This window comes from Eschscholzia californica, unplaced genomic scaffold (genome assembly GCF_041429995.1).
Source record: "Eschscholzia californica isolate CP2 unplaced genomic scaffold, dmEscCali1.0.p SCAF_1, whole genome shotgun sequence".
NCBI classification, from domain to species: domain Eukaryota; kingdom Viridiplantae; phylum Streptophyta; class Magnoliopsida; order Ranunculales; family Papaveraceae; genus Eschscholzia; species Eschscholzia californica.
In genome coordinates, this window is record NW_028238198.1 from 27067040 (window position 1) to 27085753 (window position 18714).

An 18714-nucleotide genomic window follows, 5' to 3' on the forward strand; every position below is an offset into this window, starting at 1 on the left:
TTCGGTTTAGTATGAGTCTGAAGTCTTGTTTTGGGTTTCAGACAGGTCGATCCAAGGCCGAGTGCCAATACATCTTCGGGATCAAAAGATATCGACTTTAATGTCAATCTCCTCTTCCAATATTACCATTTTGTCTTTATCTTCGCTCATTTAAGTTTTAGGCCCCTATTGGTTTTTTGTCTTCACAATTTTCATCTCCAACATCATCTTCTTCTCGTTCACTTTCTCTCTCTAAGAGGATCCTTTTTGTGGTAATTATCATGGTAGATGTTGCCTATATCTAAGAAAAGAGGGAGTGGCTATAGGATCTAATGTTGAATTAGGACTCAAATGCCCACTTATGGCCCAATCCAACTTATAGTAAGGCCCATTACACGTGTTTGTTTACGAGAACTAATTTCCGTGAGCCGAGTCACTGAGACACACCACTCAAACTCTCAGTTTAGTCCCCAAAGAGTTTCAGAATCCCACCAGTCTTTCCCTAAGCTGGTGGAACAGAGATAGAGAGTGAGATAGAGATCTAACTTCTAATTATTGATTCATTTCTTCCAGGAATATCTAATTACATGAGTAACTAACTGAAAAAACTAGGGCTAAATTTGGGTAACAATGACAGGCATTCATCGATCTTCAAGCGTTTCAATGAAAACTTATCTTCCTTCTCAAGAGCTTCTAGACGATCTCTGCAGGTCTATTCTAACTTTCCCCTTTCAATTTCTCTTTTTTTCTTTCTTTCTTGTGAAAATTAGGGTTCCTACCTTCTTCCATTAATGACTGATCTATTTGGTTATGTTGTTTAAGCTTCCAAAATGTTGAAACAAAAACACCAACCAATCATGTATTTGATAAAATAAGATCTTTTATTCTTTTTTTAAGAACTCGAAACCAATTAGTTTAAATCTTAGGGTGAAATCCTGTGAGAAAGAGATGAAAGGAGCAGTTTATGAATGTCTACCTCAATAAGTTTAAAGTTTAGGGCTGAATGCTCTTTCAAATCAATTAACAAGTCTAAGCAAATTTTGCTTTTGAGTTATGAAGTCCTCAAGCAAATTTTTGTTATTTATGAATTCAGTACAACTAGGTTTCAGGCTTTTAGCAAGTTTATAATATCTTATAATTGGTTCATTAATGACGTTTAGTTCGTTGGTGTTAGTAGTCCCACATTGGATGTGGAGGGGTGGTCTAGTTGTAAATGTAAGGGAAAGCCTCACCTCTTGAGCTAGCTATTGGAGTGAGATTGGCCTAAGACCACTTGGGGGAAAGTAAGGCCCATGGACCACACCCACAAATGGTGTCAGAGCCCACTATTACCAAAGTTTTGGTCCCATTGTAGAGGAGAAAATAGTCTTCCAACGCCTACGTGTGAAGGGAAAGATTGTTGGTATTGGTCTAACATTGGATGTGGGAGGTGGTGGTGGTCAGGTTAGAAGTGTGAGGGAAAGCCTGACCTCTTGAGCTAGCTTTTGGGGTGAGATAGGCCCATGGACCATACCCACATGATTAACACATTCCAGCACAGGGAAGCTTTTCCTATCTATAACTACATCGTTGAATTGTTACTTTATATCTTGTTTGTGTTTTCTTTCTTGATTTAGCTCTCATGTATATTTATATTTGCAGTCGGTTTGTTTTGAACGTCCCCAAAGAAGACCTAGAGTCTTTCGAGAGAATTTTATTTCTCGTGGAGCAAGCACATTGGTTCTATGAAGACAATTCAGTTGAGCAAAACCCGGCACTGAAATCGATGTCTTTAAGGGAATTCACTTCTTTGAGTATCCTTTGCATTTTCTTCAGTTGTTTTTTGCTGAACTGATATAATTGCTTGTTTGTAGTCTATACGCATCAAATGAAAATACTTCTTACGAACTTATATGAATCGTATAAGTGATTCCTCATTTTCTTATCGTTCTTAAACTCAGGATAGGTCTAGTAGAATCCCCCCATCCATTTGTTTAATTAATATATTAATGAAAATGATTAAATGCTATAAAATGAATTTCTTGATTTCAATATGTGATCATATGACAGTTTCTCTAACATGGGTCCCTCAAGGTTGCTCATATCTGTGGAACTTTCAGGCCATAAATATCAGTAGGGCAAGGGTAGTTCGACATGTAAGGCGTAAATGAAGTGTATACGTATTTCCTGCATCTATAAACTTATGTCGAATGAGTTTTGTACTTTTTTGGCCTTAATTGATTAGTGTTCAATAGCTGTACGGCTCTAAGACCGTATATAGCTCACATAGATGATATATACAAGGACTTCACCTCCTACAAGGTTCGTGTTCCAGTGTCTGGAGCAATCATTTTGGATGAATCTTATGAACGTGTAAGTTAAAAAGGTGAAATGATTAAATAAATAGATTCCCTTTAATTATTTCTGGAGATTTAAATCCTTATTGAAGTTCTATTCTACACAAGTTATCAATTGACATTTTTTAAGTTGTTTCCGCTTCAGTTCTGCTTTGGAGTTTATCCCTCGTGGGAACTATTATTCGATGCTGTTTGTGTTGACAGAATGATGTCCATCTCAAGGACTGTATCATCAACTTATAGAACACATTCTACAAATATTCTATAAATCGTTTTAAGTACTTCACTCCATGTCTTTCATGAGAAGTAAGATCATGTTCATTTTATCATAGGGAAAAAGAAAACCACAGTTTATCCAAACTTTTAGTTCTACCTTCTAATTTTTAACCTCTATAAGGTCTTCTTCTGGTGGTCATTAGACACCCAAAATTTCCACTGCCTGAAGCTAGTATTTGTCTTATGAAATACTTTCGGATTTTCGGTAACCCTAAAGATGATCATAATCCATATTTGTTTGTCAACTCCAGTTCTGTCATGCAAGTCACTTTCAACCAGAAGTTTTCAGTTTGAAAACTAGCAGCACTGTTTAAGGATTACTGAAATCTATTGAGTAAATAGAGAGAGATAATACATTTATGCCTTATTAGTGTTCTTCTGTTAATGGTGAATGTATATGAAATGTGCAGTGTTTACTAGTTAAGGGATGGAAGGCTGGTGCAAGCTGGAGCTTTCCCCGTGGGAAAAAGAACAAAGATGAGGAAGACTATACATGTGCTATCCGTGAAGTAAGAAAATTCTGTATGCCGTCTCTTCTAGTGGGGGCTATGCTATGTTACTCTTGATCTTTTCCCTTCTTATAGTAGGTTCAGATATTAGTTTCTGTTGAATTTCCTCTGCAGTTGGGTTGTTAATCTTTCTTCTTGAAAATTCTGACCTAAAATTATAGTTAAGGTGTATTTTCCTATAGAATTCCACGAAAAAAGCAATAGTGAAGAACATTATGAAAATATTGTTCTCCTTTTGGTCGTTATGGTTTAAATTTGTCTTTTCCTATACATAGGTCTTGGAAGAAACTGGCTTCAATATTTCAAAACTCTTGAAAAAGGACGACTATATTGAAGTAACAATCGGCGAACAAAGGGTGCGCCTTTACATAATTGCTGGGGTGAAGGAGGATACCGTCTTTGCTCCACTTACCAAAAAAGAAATCAGTGTACGTGCCCTTCTTCATCTTTGGCTACCCATAATTTAGATCGTTGATAGATTAGTGTATATTGCTGGATTTACTCTGCAAATGCTTTCTCGTCCCCTAAGTTCCTCGGCCGGAATAGTTTATGACGTGGAAAATATTACTGTCTTCGTCTTGAATATGACTCTAATGACCCAAGCCTTGGCAATACCGTCCCCTCTTTTGCCACCCAAGCTTGGGGGAGACACCACTATGTCACAGCCCATCCTAAATACCCCCAAACAGCAGCTTATGTTGGCCGAGCAACAGCTAACATAGCCCACAACAGCAGCCTAGACAGCACCATATATTTGGAAATATGCCATCTTGGGCCGGCTGCCTTATACGTAAGACTTAGGTTCATTTGGCACACTTTTGTGCTGGGTCTTAAGGAGCATTCTAGAGACATAAGGGAGATATTTTGAGGAGCATCAAGAGTTCTCCATAGAATTCTGGAGATTTCCATGGAAGGATCCACACAATTCCTAGCCATTAGATCGTTGCCATGTGGTGCCATCGTGTCCGTCAATTTTGTAAGCCAAGTAGTATAAACCCCTTCATTTGTAATCATCCAAGTGAGGATTCAAACATGAGAGTTATAACGTTGAGTGCCGTGGGAATTGTGCCCAAAGCTTGTAAACTTTGAGTTCTTAGTAATAAATAAAGCTTAAGTTCTCTTGTAAGAATCTTGTGCATACTTAAGCTTAACTCTCTTGGAGCATACTTAGTGTTGGGACTTGCCTATTAGTCAAGGTTACATAGGCATACAAGAGGGAAGGCTTAGACTTGTGCTTAGGAGGGAAGCTAAGACAAGTGTAGCACGGTGCTAGAAGATCAAGCCAAACTTTTAATCCGTGACAACTAGGCCAGCCAAAAGGCCCCATCACTCATAAAGCTTGAGGTCGCACTTATAGTCCGATTTTAGAACGCTCCCCAAGCAATGTGGGATATTACAATAAAACATTAACATACCCACTAACTTTTGTTTTTGAAACGGCGGGTAGATATGTTAAAGGAAAAATGTACGAAGTCTAAAAATGGAAAGAAGGCACATTATTCATTTAGTACATGCAGGAAATCTCGTGGCACAAAATTTCAGAACTTCAAGCAGGCAACGATGCAATGACCCGTGGAGTCAACGGGTTGAAGCTATATATGGTTGGGCCGTTCTTGACGTGAGTATCCTGGCATTTATTTTTATGATACACTTCCTTTCTCTTATGCTTTCAAGTCATGTTTTATGCTATTCAATAACTTCGTACAGGTCTTTGAAATCATGGATTTCGTCGCATGAACCTCCAGCAGCTCAAAAATCCGACTTGTATTTCAAAGGTTTCATTTTATCCCCATTTGAATTTATTGTTTACCGCCAACCCATGCACCTACTTCATATTTGCTTCGGCTGATAATTGAAACCTTAGAAAAAACGCAATGGTCGTTCAAATTTGGATGATGGTAGTGTGTTGATAAAATCACGGTGTATTTGCGTAGGAACCAGCTTGCGGAAGGCAAAGAATGGCTCGTTGGAGGACACACTAACAACAGATAATCAGTTCAATGGGCCTGGGAAAAGCTTCAGAAGCTTTAAATTCAATTCTTCTTTGATATTTCAAGCAATGGAAGCTGGCTTTTCTGCTTAACCTAAAATATGGATTTGGATTATGCCATCTTAAGCCAAGTCTTTTTATAGGTAAATTCGAATCTGAATGTCTGACCCAATATTACTCCTACTAAACTATGATTGACGTCATCCCTAAACAGGGATGGATGTTCTTCACGCTGTTGGTTATCATTATGCACAACGACTTTCTGGCAAGAGAAGAAAAAGTACTGTGTTTTACATTTCCTTTTAATTTGTAGCAGAAAGCACACGCTGTTATGTACGTAAATTTACATTTGCTAAAGGATATATTTAAGTGAGAAACACAATTTATATTTCTTTTGCTATGTTTGAATTTCTAAATATCTACATGAAATTGATTTCACTTTTAGGCATCAGATGAATATGAAATCAATTTGGTATCTCCAGAAATGACGTGATACTAAAGCAGAACTTCTTTAGCTACAATTAAAACCTGCTTTTGGATTTAGCCAGAAAGTTGTGCCCTAAAATCCAAAATCACTCGAATTAGATGCCCAAAAATGAAATATTCAAGTTTGAACAAAAAGCTCTGTTAAATCAGAGACTATATCGCAAAGTAAAAACGTTGGTTTAGGGGCCAAAATGCACTCGATTTGTTCGTCACCAACATTCAACGCTTTATTATAGGTCCAACCCTCCTTTTGAAAATCAATCCAAAGGGCAATCGTTTCAAATATGGCAGCAATCATTCCCCGATACCAAATGCAGTGTTTTGCTATCCCCAAAGGTATTAGCAATAGTATCGAGTCCTTACAAAGGACTTTCTGGTGGGGGGAAAACCAATTTCAATAGAATCAACTGGTCTTCCATTTGTCGTCCTCGCAAATTAGGAGGACTAGGCTTTCGTATTCCCAGTCTTAAACTAGGAGGACTAGACTTTCGTATTCCCAGTCTTGACAATCAAGCTTTTCTCAGTAAAATTATTTGGCGTATCATAAAAAACCCCAGCTCGTTATGGGTTCAACTTTTCAAAGCCAAAGACTTTCCTAAAGAGCACAAACCTAATAATCCGAAACCTAACCATTCTTGGCCCCGAAAATCGATTAGCAAACACTACGATCAGGGTGTCAACTTAATTTTCTGGGACATTAAAAAGGAACACATATCAATATCTGGCATGACTACTGGATCCCAAACCATCCACCCCTATTACAAACCATAACAGCTTTAACCTTACATGGGTCGCCCAACTTATCACTAATAACTCTTGAAACCTTGATATGATTACTAATTGCTTTAATACTGATATTTATAATGCAGTCCTAAGTATAAACCTGCAGATTAACACAGACACAACTCGATGAACCCTCACCAAATCAAGCAACTTCACGATCAGTTTAATGTACAGATGATGAGACATGAAAATGTCCCATCTGAGTATCTTAATTTGGACAAGTTAGTCTATCTAGGGCAGTTACTCTCATGAATTACTCCTTTTTCTACTCAGGTACCTTTTTCAGAGTTATGTGTGCAAAACGGATAAAAGTCGGAGAAAATGCAGACTAGGGGTATTTTGGTCATTTGTTGATTCTGATTTCATGGTCAAGATTTGTGCACGGATGGAAAGTAGAGTCCAAGACAAACCCGTAGGCGAAAACGGAAGTCAAATCGGAGTTCGGATGAGTAAATTAGAGCGAGTCAAAGTTCGGGCCAAAATTGGTGGACTAAGAGTCAAGAAGGACACGTGGCGCGCAACCAGGAAATAATTTAATGATCCAGAAACGAAGCGGGCCACATTCGGTTATGGTCAGGAGTTCACCAAACTATTAACCATCATCTTCTTCCTCTTCTCTGTTTTTTCTAAAAACCGAAAGTTATCAAAATAAACCCAAACCGACTCGATGGATTAAGCAACCGACTTCTAAAAATCAAACAACCGACTTGTAGATGATTTGAGGAGCAAGAAAAGGAGTCTTTCGACCCTATATAAGGAGAAGAAACCGAGAGAAGGAGATCATCTCTCCATTGAAGCAAAACCGAGAGCTAGAGAGAGAGGGAAAATTTAGTAGTTGTTCCTGTTTCTTCTTCTTCTTCTTCTTCTTCTTCTTCTTCTTTATTCTTCTCTTTGTGAGAGAGAGAGAGAGGTTTAGATTGAAAGAATTAGAGAGAGAGGCTACTGTTTTGTAAAGAGAGAAAGAGATTGAATTATTTATAAAATCCATTAAAATCATCTTTTTCTTCTTCTTCCTTTTCTGTTTCTACTAGAGAGAGAAAGAGAGAGTTATAGTATTGTTTTAGAGAGATAAAGAGAAAGGTTAGAGTGAGAAAGAAGGAGAAAACAGTAGAGAGAGAAAAAAACCAGTTGAGGAAAATAATTTTCCTACAGAGAAGTATTTTCCGAGAAGACGAGAAACTTATTTTCCCTAAGGGACTGTTTGGCTGCACAGAGTGAAATTTCGTGAAAAAATGTGTTTTCTTCTCCGATTCTTTTTCTTTCTTTAATGTTATTATTTTTCTTCTCTTTAATCATTATTATGCTCTCATCCATCATGAGTAACTAACTTTCTTGATCTAGGGTTAAGGTTAAGCTTTAGTTTTGTGTGATTTTCTGACTTAATCACTTTTAAGTACTTAAATACTTTGATTTCTTCGCGTATCTTTCACGATAACCCCTTTCATTAGTTATACTTATGTTTGATGTTTCATATTTAGGCTTTAGGTCTTTAATGTTTCATGCTTACGTTTGATATCTAATAGTTAGAGTACCCGTGATTTTACGGATCGAAATTGAAAGTTTTAAAGTAATTGTTCTGAAAAGTCAAAATCATCCGAGGTTGGTTATTTTTCCTTGAGTTATATAAGAAGAAGATCTGAATTGCATAAGTTAGTAGTCATACTTGCTAAAGTGGATCCTGAAACCCTAGATTCTCCCTTCTCATAAGTCTCCCGATTATTAACTTTTTATCGTTTCTGTGTTAGTTATTTCACTTTAAAAACAATCTTTAAAAGAGGAAATTGCGATAGATACAAGTTTTAGAATAGATTATACTTAGTCCCTGAGGATTCGATCTTGGTCTTATCAGGTTTTACTACTTGACGCCCGTATACTTGCGGGTGTACCCTTTTTGGACATATCATGTTTTTGGCGCCGCTGCCGGGGACTAATAGCGGATTAATTCTAATCTTGTCTCTATTTTTAGTAATTTTTACCTTTTGAATTCTTTAACTTGCTTCTCAGTTTTCTTTGGTGTGCAGAACACTAAGGATCAAAAGAGGAAGTGCAACAAGAAGAAGGACTGAAAAGGAATTTTTCTAATACATATAAAAAAATAGAAAAAAAAACAGAATCGCTGAAGGGAGGTAATTTTTCTGATCACCCACGAATATCCTGTAAGTGGGTAATTGTGTGAATTTGTTTGCCTCATTGTTTTGCCGAACTATTTAGTGTAAGCATTTTAGTAAGGGCACAAAACCTAATTACAAGATAGGAGTTCAGATTTCATCACCGTTCTCTTGCTCATTTAGGAAACAACATTCACGATCCTAAGCCTCGTTAATAATTAAAATCTGATTTAGACAGTGACCCTAGGGTATCGAGCTCATAGGATCTTCATAAACAACTCGGGAACTCGATTTTTATCTAGGCATTCTCAGAGGAAAGTGTGTGAGCAATTCTTGTCAAAAAGGCCGCCTCGAGAAGAGGAAACGTTTGCCAAAGGAAGACGGCTATCACAACGTTCATCGTTGGCTGTCTTCCTGGAGAATTGTTTACCGACTACTCTGATCGAGTAACCTTTATAACAGTCAGAGTTCAAGTGTGTATGGATAAATATTCGCCCCACGAGGTGCCTGTAGAATAAAGGAACAACCGCTTTGTAAGGGTAAAACCCGCGAGGCTAAATAAGAAGGCCCGATAATGGCCCAAGTCGCTACTCCGGTCACCGAATCCATACCCGCTTGGCACTAAGTGTATCTGACACGTGTCACGCGATAGCCACCTGCCAGTACTAGGCAATCTTACGGCCAGAGGGTTATTGCGCAATCCATAACCGCACTAGTGGTAAATATTCCGTATCTGCCACTTAAAGACGGGCGTTACCGGCCAGTAGCTTACCGCACACGCGGTAACATCTTAGCCGTCCCTCGAGAAATTCAAATATTCATCTGACGGTCAGATCCTCTAGCCCTTAGCGTATCTCTCAGGAGTAATGACACGGAATAAATACGTCGGTTACTAGCTGGTTGTCATCGAGGCAATCCCTCTCCACCACTATAAATACGAGAAGCAAAACTCAGACAAGGGCATCCAATATTCGACAGCAATACTCGAGTAATCCATCTTCACTACCATTCCCTTTGATAAGCCTCTCAAAGAGCTCTTCACTTTTCCAAAGTCTCTGACTCATCGTCTTAGAAGTTGGGAGATACGAGCTTGGTAGTCCCGAATTGAACAGTAATCGGCTAGTCGTATCGACACCATTACCACCACCACCTTATCGCATAAGAAAGCTCTCAAGTCTCATATACCTCTCATCCAGCAGTAACTAGCTGGCCGTAACACCATTTCGCAGTAACTAGCTGGCCGTATCACCATCCTAATACGGCCACCTCCTCACCGCATCACTCACCTAGCGATAAGACGCTAGGCGTATCGTCATCATCCATCCAACGATTCTCACCGTCCGATCCACTTACGACCAGCACCTTATTGCTGATCCCTTTACGACCAGCACCTTATTCAAGTCTCCTTTACGACCAGCGAGTTAACGACAATACTTCATTACCATCACCCTCTTAATTACCGTAAGTAAATCACTACCGTGGAGATCTGTTCCGACAACTTCACGAGCCGCGACACCTAAGCACTCCGACGACGGTTACCCTTCTATTGCCCACTTTGACTTTCTTATTTATATTTGATCGAGTATCTGAATTGACCGTCGGAGCCCCCTTAGGCCGGCACCATCCCGGTGTCCCAGAGGCTTCACGATCTCTTCTCTCTTTTTGTGTGCAGATTCTTTTCGACACGTAGCCGGTCCCCGAAGCATCCGACCCAACCCGACAAGACTTTTGACCGTCGACCCGTTGACTGTCAGACTTTCCGACCCGTAGACATTTTACCGTTTACAAAGTGTTGTGGCGAAGTAGGAGCTGTCTAGGTTATTAGGCAACTCGAAGTGAGTTGTAGCCTGAGGCAACCGTATACATGATGGCTGACACGTTCTAGTGGGGTTCATGTAATCCTTGAGTGTCATAGGTTGGGTTCCTTCCCGTTCTTGGTTCAATATCACCCATAGTGTCACTCACAGAGGGTTTTTCTAGAAGACTTAAATGAGTTTCTCTACTAATGAAACGACCTCTCTGATCACGATATCTATCGGGCATAAACTAGAGACCAATGACCACATAAACAAATAGACTATTTTTTTTTCGAAAACCACGGAATCACTACGAAGATCCTAAGGAAACAAACACAATCAAGCTGACCCCACCAAGCAACCTAAACAGAATCTAGCAACAAGTTATTAGATATAGATTTAGTGAATGACTTGTCAGATTTGCCTAATAATCTCGACACCTCCTATTTCGCCACAACACTAGAACTCTGACTGTTATAAAGGTTACTCGATCAGAGTAGTCGGTAAACAATTCTCCAGGAAGACAACCAACGATGAACGTTGTGATAGCCGTCTTCCTTTGGCAAACGTTTCCTCTTCTCGAGGCGACCTTTTTGACAAGAATTGCTCACACACTTTCCTCTGAGAATGCCTAGATAAAAATCGAGTTCCCGAGTTGTTTATGAAAGTCTTATGAGCTCGATACCCTAGGGTCACTATCTAAATCAGATTTTAATTATTAACGAGGCTTATGATTGCGAATGTTGTTTCCTAAATGGGCAAGAGAACGGTGATGAAATCCGAACTCCTATCTTGTAATTGGGTTTTGTGCCCTTACTAAAATGCTTACACTAAATAGTTCGGCAAAACAATGAGGCAAACAAATTCACACAATTACCCACTTACAGGAGATTCGTGGGTGATCAGAAAAATTACCTCCCTTAAGCGATTCTGTTTATTTTTTATTTTTTTATATGTATTAGAAAATTCCTTTTGAGTCCTTCTTCTTGTTGCACCTCCTCTTTTGATCCTTAGTGTTCTGTACACCAAAGAAAACTGAGAAGCAAGTTAAAGAATTCAAAAAGTAAAAATTACTAAAAATAGAGACAAGATTTGAATAAATCCGCTATTAGTCTCCGGCAGCGGCGCCAAAAACTTGATATGTCCAAAAAGGGTACACCCGCAAGTATACGGGCGTCAAGTAGTAAAACCTGATAAGACCAGGATCGAATCCTCAGAGACTAAGTATAATCTATTCTAAAACTTGTATTTATGGCAATTTCCTCTTTTAAAGATTGTTTTTAAAGTGAAATAACTAAAACAGAAACAATAAAAAGTTAATAATCGGGAAACTTATGAGAAGGGAGAATCTAGGGTTTCAGGATCCACTTTAGCAAGTATGCCTTCTAAATTCTGAAATTCAGATCTTCTTCTTATATAACTCAAGGAAAAATAACCAACCTCGGATGATTTTGACTTTTTAGAACACTTACTTTAAAACTTTCAATTTCGATACGTAAAATCACGGGTACTCTAACTATTAGATATCAAACGTAAGCATGAAACATTAAAGATCTAAAGCCTAAATATGAAACATCGAACATAAGTATAACTAATGAAAGGGGTTATCGTGAAAGATACGCGAAGAAATCAAAGTATTTAAGTAAAAATATTTAAAAGTGATTAAGTCAGAAAATCACACAAAACTGAAGCTTAACCTTAACCCTAGATCGGGAAAGTTAGTTACTCATGATGGATGAGAGCATAATAACGATTAAAGAGAAGAAAAATAATAACATTAAAGAAAGAAAAAGAATCGGAGAAGAAAACATTTTTTTTCACGAAATTTCACTATGTGCAGCCAAACAGACTCTTAGGGAAAGTAATATTCTCGTCTTCTCGGAATATACTTCTCTGTGGGAAAATTATTTTCCTCAACTGGTTTTTTTCTCTCTACTGTTTTCTCCTTCTTTCTCACTCTAACCTTTCTCTTTCTCTCTCTAAAACAATACTATAACTCTCTCTTTCTCTCTCTAACAGAAACAGAAAAGGAAGAAGAAGAAAAAGATGATTTTAATAGATTTTACAAATAATTCAATCTTTTTCTCTCTCTACAAAACAGTAGCCTCTCTCTCTCTCTCTAATTCTTTCAACCTAAACCTCTCTCTCTCTCTCACAAAGAGAAGAATAATGAAGAAGAAGAAGAAACAGGACCAACTACTAAATTTTCCCTCTCTCTCTAGCTCACGGTTTTGCTTCAATGGAGAGATGATCTCCTTCTCTCGGTTTCTTCTCCTTATATAGTGTCGAAAGACTCCTTTCCTTGCTCCTCAAATCATCTGCAAGTCGGTTGTTTGATTTTTAGAAGTCGGTTGCTTAATCCATCGAGTCGGTTTTTGTTTTATTTTGATAACTTACGTGTTTTAGAAAACAGAGAAGAGGAAGAAGATGATGGTTAATAGCTTAGTGAACTCCTGACCATAACCGAATGTGGCCCGCTTCATTTCTGGATCATCCGAGTATTTCCTGGATGCGCGCCACGTGTCCTTCTTGACTCTTAGTCCACCAATTTTGACCCGAACTTTGACTCGCTCTAATTTACTCATCCGAACTCCGATTTGACTTCCGTTTTCGCTACGGGTTTGTCTTGGACTCTAATTTCCATCCGAGCACAAATCTTGACCATGAAATCAGAATCAACAAATGACCAAAATACCCCTAGTCTGCATTTTCTCCAACTTATATCCGTTTTGCACCCATAACTCTGAAAAAGGTACCTGAGTAGAAAAAGGAGTAATTCATGAGAGTACCTGTCCTAGATAGACTAACTTGTCCAAATTAAGAGACGCAGATGGGACATTTTCATGTCTCATCAAACATCTCCAAACTTAGATTTTGCTAGTCCTCGAGCAAAACAGAAAAATAAAATTAAACCTAATTCACCACTTTCGTAAGGAATCACGATTGCACTTAGCACGTGCAACAAGCCGTTAAACCCCTAAGTTACCCCTAGAGGACGAGTTGTGTCTCGTGAGGATTTGTAGTGAATCTACCCACAAACTTCAACATTTCAAAAATCAAGAAGGGTGTAAAAAATACATGATCCGGAATTGTTTATCCAGGAGATTTTTGAGGGTTAATAGAAATGCAATCTAAGCCAATCAAACTATCTAAAAGCTAAAAATCCATTCACTAGTAATCAAGACTCTAAGTGCACGTGACCAGCCATTGTGAATATAATTTCGGTTCTGAACAGACAAGTCCTCGATTACCGTCTTAATACATTTCGCCTCGACTTCTGCCTCATGGTCATACACTCAAAAATTCAAATCACTCAGAATTGGTTCACTCAATTTGTGAGTATGAGTATGAAAGAAAACTCAACACATTACAAAAACTGGACTAGAATTTTTGATGGACGACTTTATCTCATAGAAAGGAAACAACCACTAATGCGGGATGGAGAAGCTAACCTACTCTTCTCACCTGATCTACTTTCTAACCGTGTTTCCTAGACTACAAGAGAAAGGTTCGCATTCCTGATGACACCCCTAGTGGTTCTGAAATTTAAACTCAGGAGATCATCTGAGTTCTTTTTAGTATTGCGAGGTTGAGTAGCTCTTCATTCTACTCGGAATTAATGCGGAAGAGATCACTCAAAGCTAAAAGAAAGGCTCTGATTCTCACACGGGTTAAGTCTCCACTAATGATTAATCAGGTTCTCTCAGAAGTGTCTATTATTCTCCTATCGAACACTCACATGGCTGGTGCATAGACAATTTCAAGACTCAACTTTCATGAACAAACCCTTAGCAAGCAGCCAGTCTAATCAACTAGACTTTATAACTATTAACAAGCAAAAATAACTAGATTCACAAATCTAGAAAATTAAAAACTTGATCCTTTTTAATTTTTGAAATGAAGGACAAAAATTCAATCCCCATCCCCAAACTTAAACCGAACATTGTCCTCAATGTTCTGAAGACTATGCAAAAATAATGGAATGAGAGAAGGATATTACCAGATTCGGATGTCCTATATTTGGTTGCCTCCCAAAAAGCGCTAAGTTTAACGTCTTCAGCCAGACGATGAGGATTCTGAAGAAAAGCTAATGAAAACCTACTGGATGAGGGGCTACTGACTCTCCATAAAATAATAATCGAAAAACTTGAGGATCAACCCAGAATACAAAATCACTAGTGAGGCCTAAATTCTCCTCTATGAAGTAGTATGACAAAACAAGAGAGACTTTCAGGGAGAAGATACCATCCCCAAACTTAGATGATTGTAAAATCACTAAGTGTGCAAAACAACCTATAGGACTCTCCATAAGACTTGGATCTATACTCAAACTAGGAGTTTCTAAAATAGGATCATTGGGCCTAGCCACTACATTAGGTCCATGCTCTTTAGGTTGTAACTCAGGTAAAGATTCAGACAGACCTTCTAAAATTTCTCTCATTATTGGGTCATCAGTGTCCTTAAAGAACTCTAGGGCTCCACCTACATCGAGTGAGTCGTCACTCATTTCCCTTAGCCATAGTTCATCTTCTCATTTATTTTGTTCCAACATAATATCATGGGTAAGTTGAGCAGAAGATTTAGGCACATGAGATACTACAGGCTCAACTCTTGGTTCATCTAGAAGTGGCTCGAGTGTCGTCTCAGAATCAACAATTGACTTAAGTGGTGTCTCTGTGGCTGGCCAAGCAATTAGCTCTGACCTTAGTGCAGTATCTATCTCCTTACTACTACCCTCATCATCAACTTCTAAGCCCAACAATTCTAACAGAGTCTCTAATGGGTCCCTTACCAGAGTGGTCGGTAATGCATCCTGAACTAATAAGTCTATCAATTTCAACTCACTAAACTCGTTTTCGTCATCAGGGTGATGTCCAGCATTAAAAATATTCATCTCTACAATCATATTTCCAAATGACAACTTTAGAATACCACTTCTACAATATATGACATTATTTGATGTAGCTAAAAATGGCCGACCTAGTATCACTTGGATTTGACTATTAGAGTTATGGACAGGTTCTGTGTCTAGGATAATGAAGTCAACATGGAATATGAATTCCCCAACCTTAATCAGGACATCCTCAACAACACCACGCGGGTGTCTAATAGAGCGATCTGCTAACTGAAGAACCATAGAGGTTGGTTTGATCTATCCTAATCCCAACTGTAAATACACAGAGTAAGGAAGAATGTTGACGCTGGCACCTAGATCCAGTAAAGCACGTTCTACTTGAAAATTTCCTATGGTGCAAGGTAGTCTAAGGCTTCCTGGGTCCTTGTACTTTGGTGGGATATTATCTTGAATGATAGAACTAACCTTCTCAGTGAGGAAAACTTTCTTATGCACATTCATCTTACGCTTCCTAGTGCATAAGTCTTTTAGAAACTTAGCGTAAGCTGGGGCTTGTTTAATTGCATCTAGTAATGGAATGTTAATGCTAACCTGTTTGAATAATTTCATTATTTCCTCAAACTGCGACTTCTTCTTTGGCTCTACCAGTCGTTGAGGATACGGGGCTCAGGTACCACAGGTGGGTTTTCAGGCTCAGGTATCTTCTCAGGTTCTCCCCAAGGGATGTTGGTTGGTAAGGAGGAGGATTTAGGATCTGATTCACTATCTTCAGGCACTCCTACCTTATTATCAACTACCCTACCACTTCTAAGGGTGGTTACTGCATTAGCTTGTCCCATTGACTGTTTTCCTAGAGTACCTTTTGGATTTTGCCCAGGCTGACTAGGAAACATACCTTTTTCCCTCTGGCTGAGGGCTTCTGCAAGTTGACCTACCTGGGTTTCTAAAGTAGCTATAGACTGGGTGATCTTTTGCATAATTCTATTTGGGTCTTAACTAGTTTATTCACGGTCTCCTCAGAGATTCCTTATTCTAAGAAGTGTATTAGGTACTCGGTTGGCCCTGATTTTGATCATAAGGATTCCTAGGAGCATTGAAACCAGGTGGGTTCATAGAATTGCTAAGCTGACTTTGGTTTTGACCTTGATATTGATTTTTGGACCATGAGAAATTAGGGTGATTTCTCCATCCCGGATTGTAAGTGTTCGAATAAGGGTCAAACTTCTGATGATTTTCTTGCTTAAAGTTTTGATAAAGGGCATTAGCTTGTTCTCTTTCAACAGAAACACAGAATAGGGGACACTTGTCCCCTGTATGAGATGGGTCTCCACAGACGGAGCACAGATATGACATGGGTTCATTTCCAACACTCATGGCTCGAGTGGGATCTTTCCTGAATGCTTTAGGCTGACCAAGCTCTAGGGCTTCTATCCTTTTGGCTAGGGTGGACAGTTTTAGTTCTGAATCATCTACTCTATAGACGCCACCTCGATTTGGAGTAGGATTCGTCCTAGTGGGGGGTCCTCTAGAAGTTTCCCATTGCTGGGATTTCTTAGCTAGATCTTCTAGAAACGCCATGCACTCATCGGCAGGCTTATCGGTAAAGCTACCGCCACAGAATGCCTCGACCATGGATGTAGTGGGATAGTTTAGTCCATTATAAAGAATCTGGACTAACCTCATTTGATCGAACCCATGGTGAGGACATTGAAATACAAGTTCTTTAAATCTCTCAAGATATTTATAGAGAGATTCTCCTTCTTGTTGCATTAAACTATTAAGACTTTGCCTTAAAAAGGTAGTTTTATGCTTAGGGAAGAATTTTAGAAGGAACGAAATGCTTAATTCTTCCCATGTAATAATGGACTGAGGTTGTAAGGCGTACAACCATGATTTTGCTTTCTCTTTCAAAGAGAAAGGGAACAACCTAAGTCTCAGGACTTCAGCAGACATATTTTGGAAGTTCATGGTCCCACAGATTTCCTCGAAATCCCTAATATGGTAGTAGGGATTCTCGTTCTCAACCCCACGGAAGATAGGAAGCATTTGGATTATGCTCGGCTTTAACTCGAAGTGAGTTGTAGCCTGAGGCAACCGTATACATGATGGCTGACACGTTCTCAGACATCTGAGAACCAATAATTATGGGTACGATACGCCCGAATGGTTTTTCATTTGGAGTTTAAACACTATACCTCGCATTAAACTATTCTTATGGAAATGCTGTACTAATAGCTCATTGGTATGCTCGTGTCCTTTTGTTAACCTAACAGTATAAGTCCACTGACCTTGAACTAAATCCATCATGTTGTTAGTATTCCTTTAGGACTTGTGTTGTTGTTCCCCTTTCTTAATTTCCATCCTAGATGACTTTAAACACTTAAAATGTTGGAGGTCCTAATACCCAAGAAAGGTGGCATGACGCAAACGAAGGAAATGAACCATCGTAGGATTTTGGATGTCCTCAAATTCGAGATCGTGTACATGGAGAAGATGAACCAACCTTGAAGTTCCAGATAACAAAGAACAAAATCGACAAGAAACGACACCAAATTAATGTTCTGTAAGTAGTGATGTTCTTTTTGTATTAATAAGTGGATGAAGGGTCCGATCCATTACATAGCAAAATAAACAAAGACTAGAAGTTAAAGTACTGAAGTACTGAAGTAAACCCATACATTTCACCATTAACCCCACTGTTTCCTCACTCTTAGTGTTCCTCTCAAATGCATATTGATAATGTTTACCAATTCAACCGGTGATTGTGAATGTCAAATTTTTTTTTCTCGATCCTCTAAAAACATTTTAGGTAGGTTGTCTACTGCCTGGTTTGCCTCCTGAAAGATGTGATTAACCTTCACACTTCAAAATCTAATGCGTAATCGTTTCACTCGAGCCCATAGTCGTCTAGCCTTCTACGGTATCTGATAAGTCTTGTTAGCCATTACATTCGTAATGTTCTTCGAATCAATGTGAACATTAACTGGATGCCCAATTCAATCGCCAACTTAAAACCTAGCTCGACTCCTTGCAATTCATGGATAAAAAAATTTTCCTTCTCAGTTTGCGCGGTGGCTGCTCCCAACACCTTCTCACTTCTTGCAATTCAAGGTTTCGTGAACAGTGATCTTGATGAGTATTTTTTAACTAAAGAAGTACTTGAATCGGAAACAAGTTAATTTAATGGGAAAAAGAAATTGGTAGAAATCACACCATGGTTGTTATGATTGGTAAGTCAGTTGTGAGGAAAGGTGGTAAAAAAACCAAAGATGAGGGTTGTGAAAGAAGTGGAGGATACCGTTCACATCTTAAACATAAGTAATCCCCAAGACAAGAGAACCCCGCCCACAAAAAAGTCTGAGCGGGATTTTGAAGTGAGTCAACCACAACCTTCCCAAGTTCATCTCCCAACAAGCAGGAATGATAGACCTAATATTTATATAGTAATATACTAAAAATTTCTTGATCAATTGGAAACCAATGAGTACCACCAGTAGAGTGTTGTGATTCATAAGACTGCTTGGCTTGACTACCTGTAGTCTCTACTCTTTTCCTTGCTTTGGTATGACGTTACACTGATTACTAATTTTTTTTAG

The 18714-nt window shown here is 38.7% G+C and overlaps 2 protein-coding genes across 3 annotated transcripts in view; both read left to right on the top strand.

Moving 5' to 3' along the window:
- The first annotated feature begins 369 nt into the window (after positions 1 to 369).
- DCP2 (decapping 2) lies at positions 370 to 5482 on the top strand. Of its 2 annotated transcripts, XR_015230244.1 has the most exons (9): positions 370 to 689; positions 1621 to 1772; positions 2204 to 2331; positions 3002 to 3100; positions 3376 to 3528; positions 4618 to 4718; positions 4808 to 4875; positions 5035 to 5233; positions 5305 to 5482. XR_015230244.1 is itself a non-coding variant. In XM_086652134.1 (8 exons), exons 1-8 carry the CDS (start codon positions 610 to 612, stop codon positions 5181 to 5183), a joined length of 930 nt encoding a protein of 309 aa, XP_086508260.1. In that variant the 5' UTR covers positions 370 to 609; the 3' UTR covers positions 5184 to 5482. The 2 variants fall into 2 exon arrangements, 1 of the variants encoding a protein (XP_086508260.1); XM_086652134.1 differs by having other exon boundaries at positions 5035 to 5482.
- Positions 5483 to 7159: 1677 nt separating this feature from the next.
- LOC147565629 (uncharacterized) overlaps positions 7160 to 18714 on the top strand; it is an 85092-nt gene continuing 73537 nt past the window's right edge. The window contains exon 1 of the mRNA XM_086652135.1: positions 7160 to 7593. The gene's annotated coding sequence lies outside the window, so the exon portion shown is untranslated. The remainder of the gene's footprint in view (positions 7594 to 18714) is intronic.

What these genes read in the sequence shown, in the direction of transcription:
- DCP2 (XM_086652134.1), top strand. Translation starts at nt 610, where the DNA reads ATGACAGGCATTCATCGATCTTCAAGCGTTTCAATGAAAACTTATCTT. An exon ending in CTTCTAGACGATCTCTGCAG is followed by an intron (nt 690 to 1,620) that starts GTCTATTCTAAC and finishes TTATATTTGCAG; the next exon opens with TCGGTTTGTTTTGAACGTCC. An exon ending in ATACATGTGCTATCCGTGAA is followed by an intron (nt 3,101 to 3,375) that starts GTAAGAAAATTC and finishes TCCTATACATAG; the next exon opens with GTCTTGGAAGAAACTGGCTT.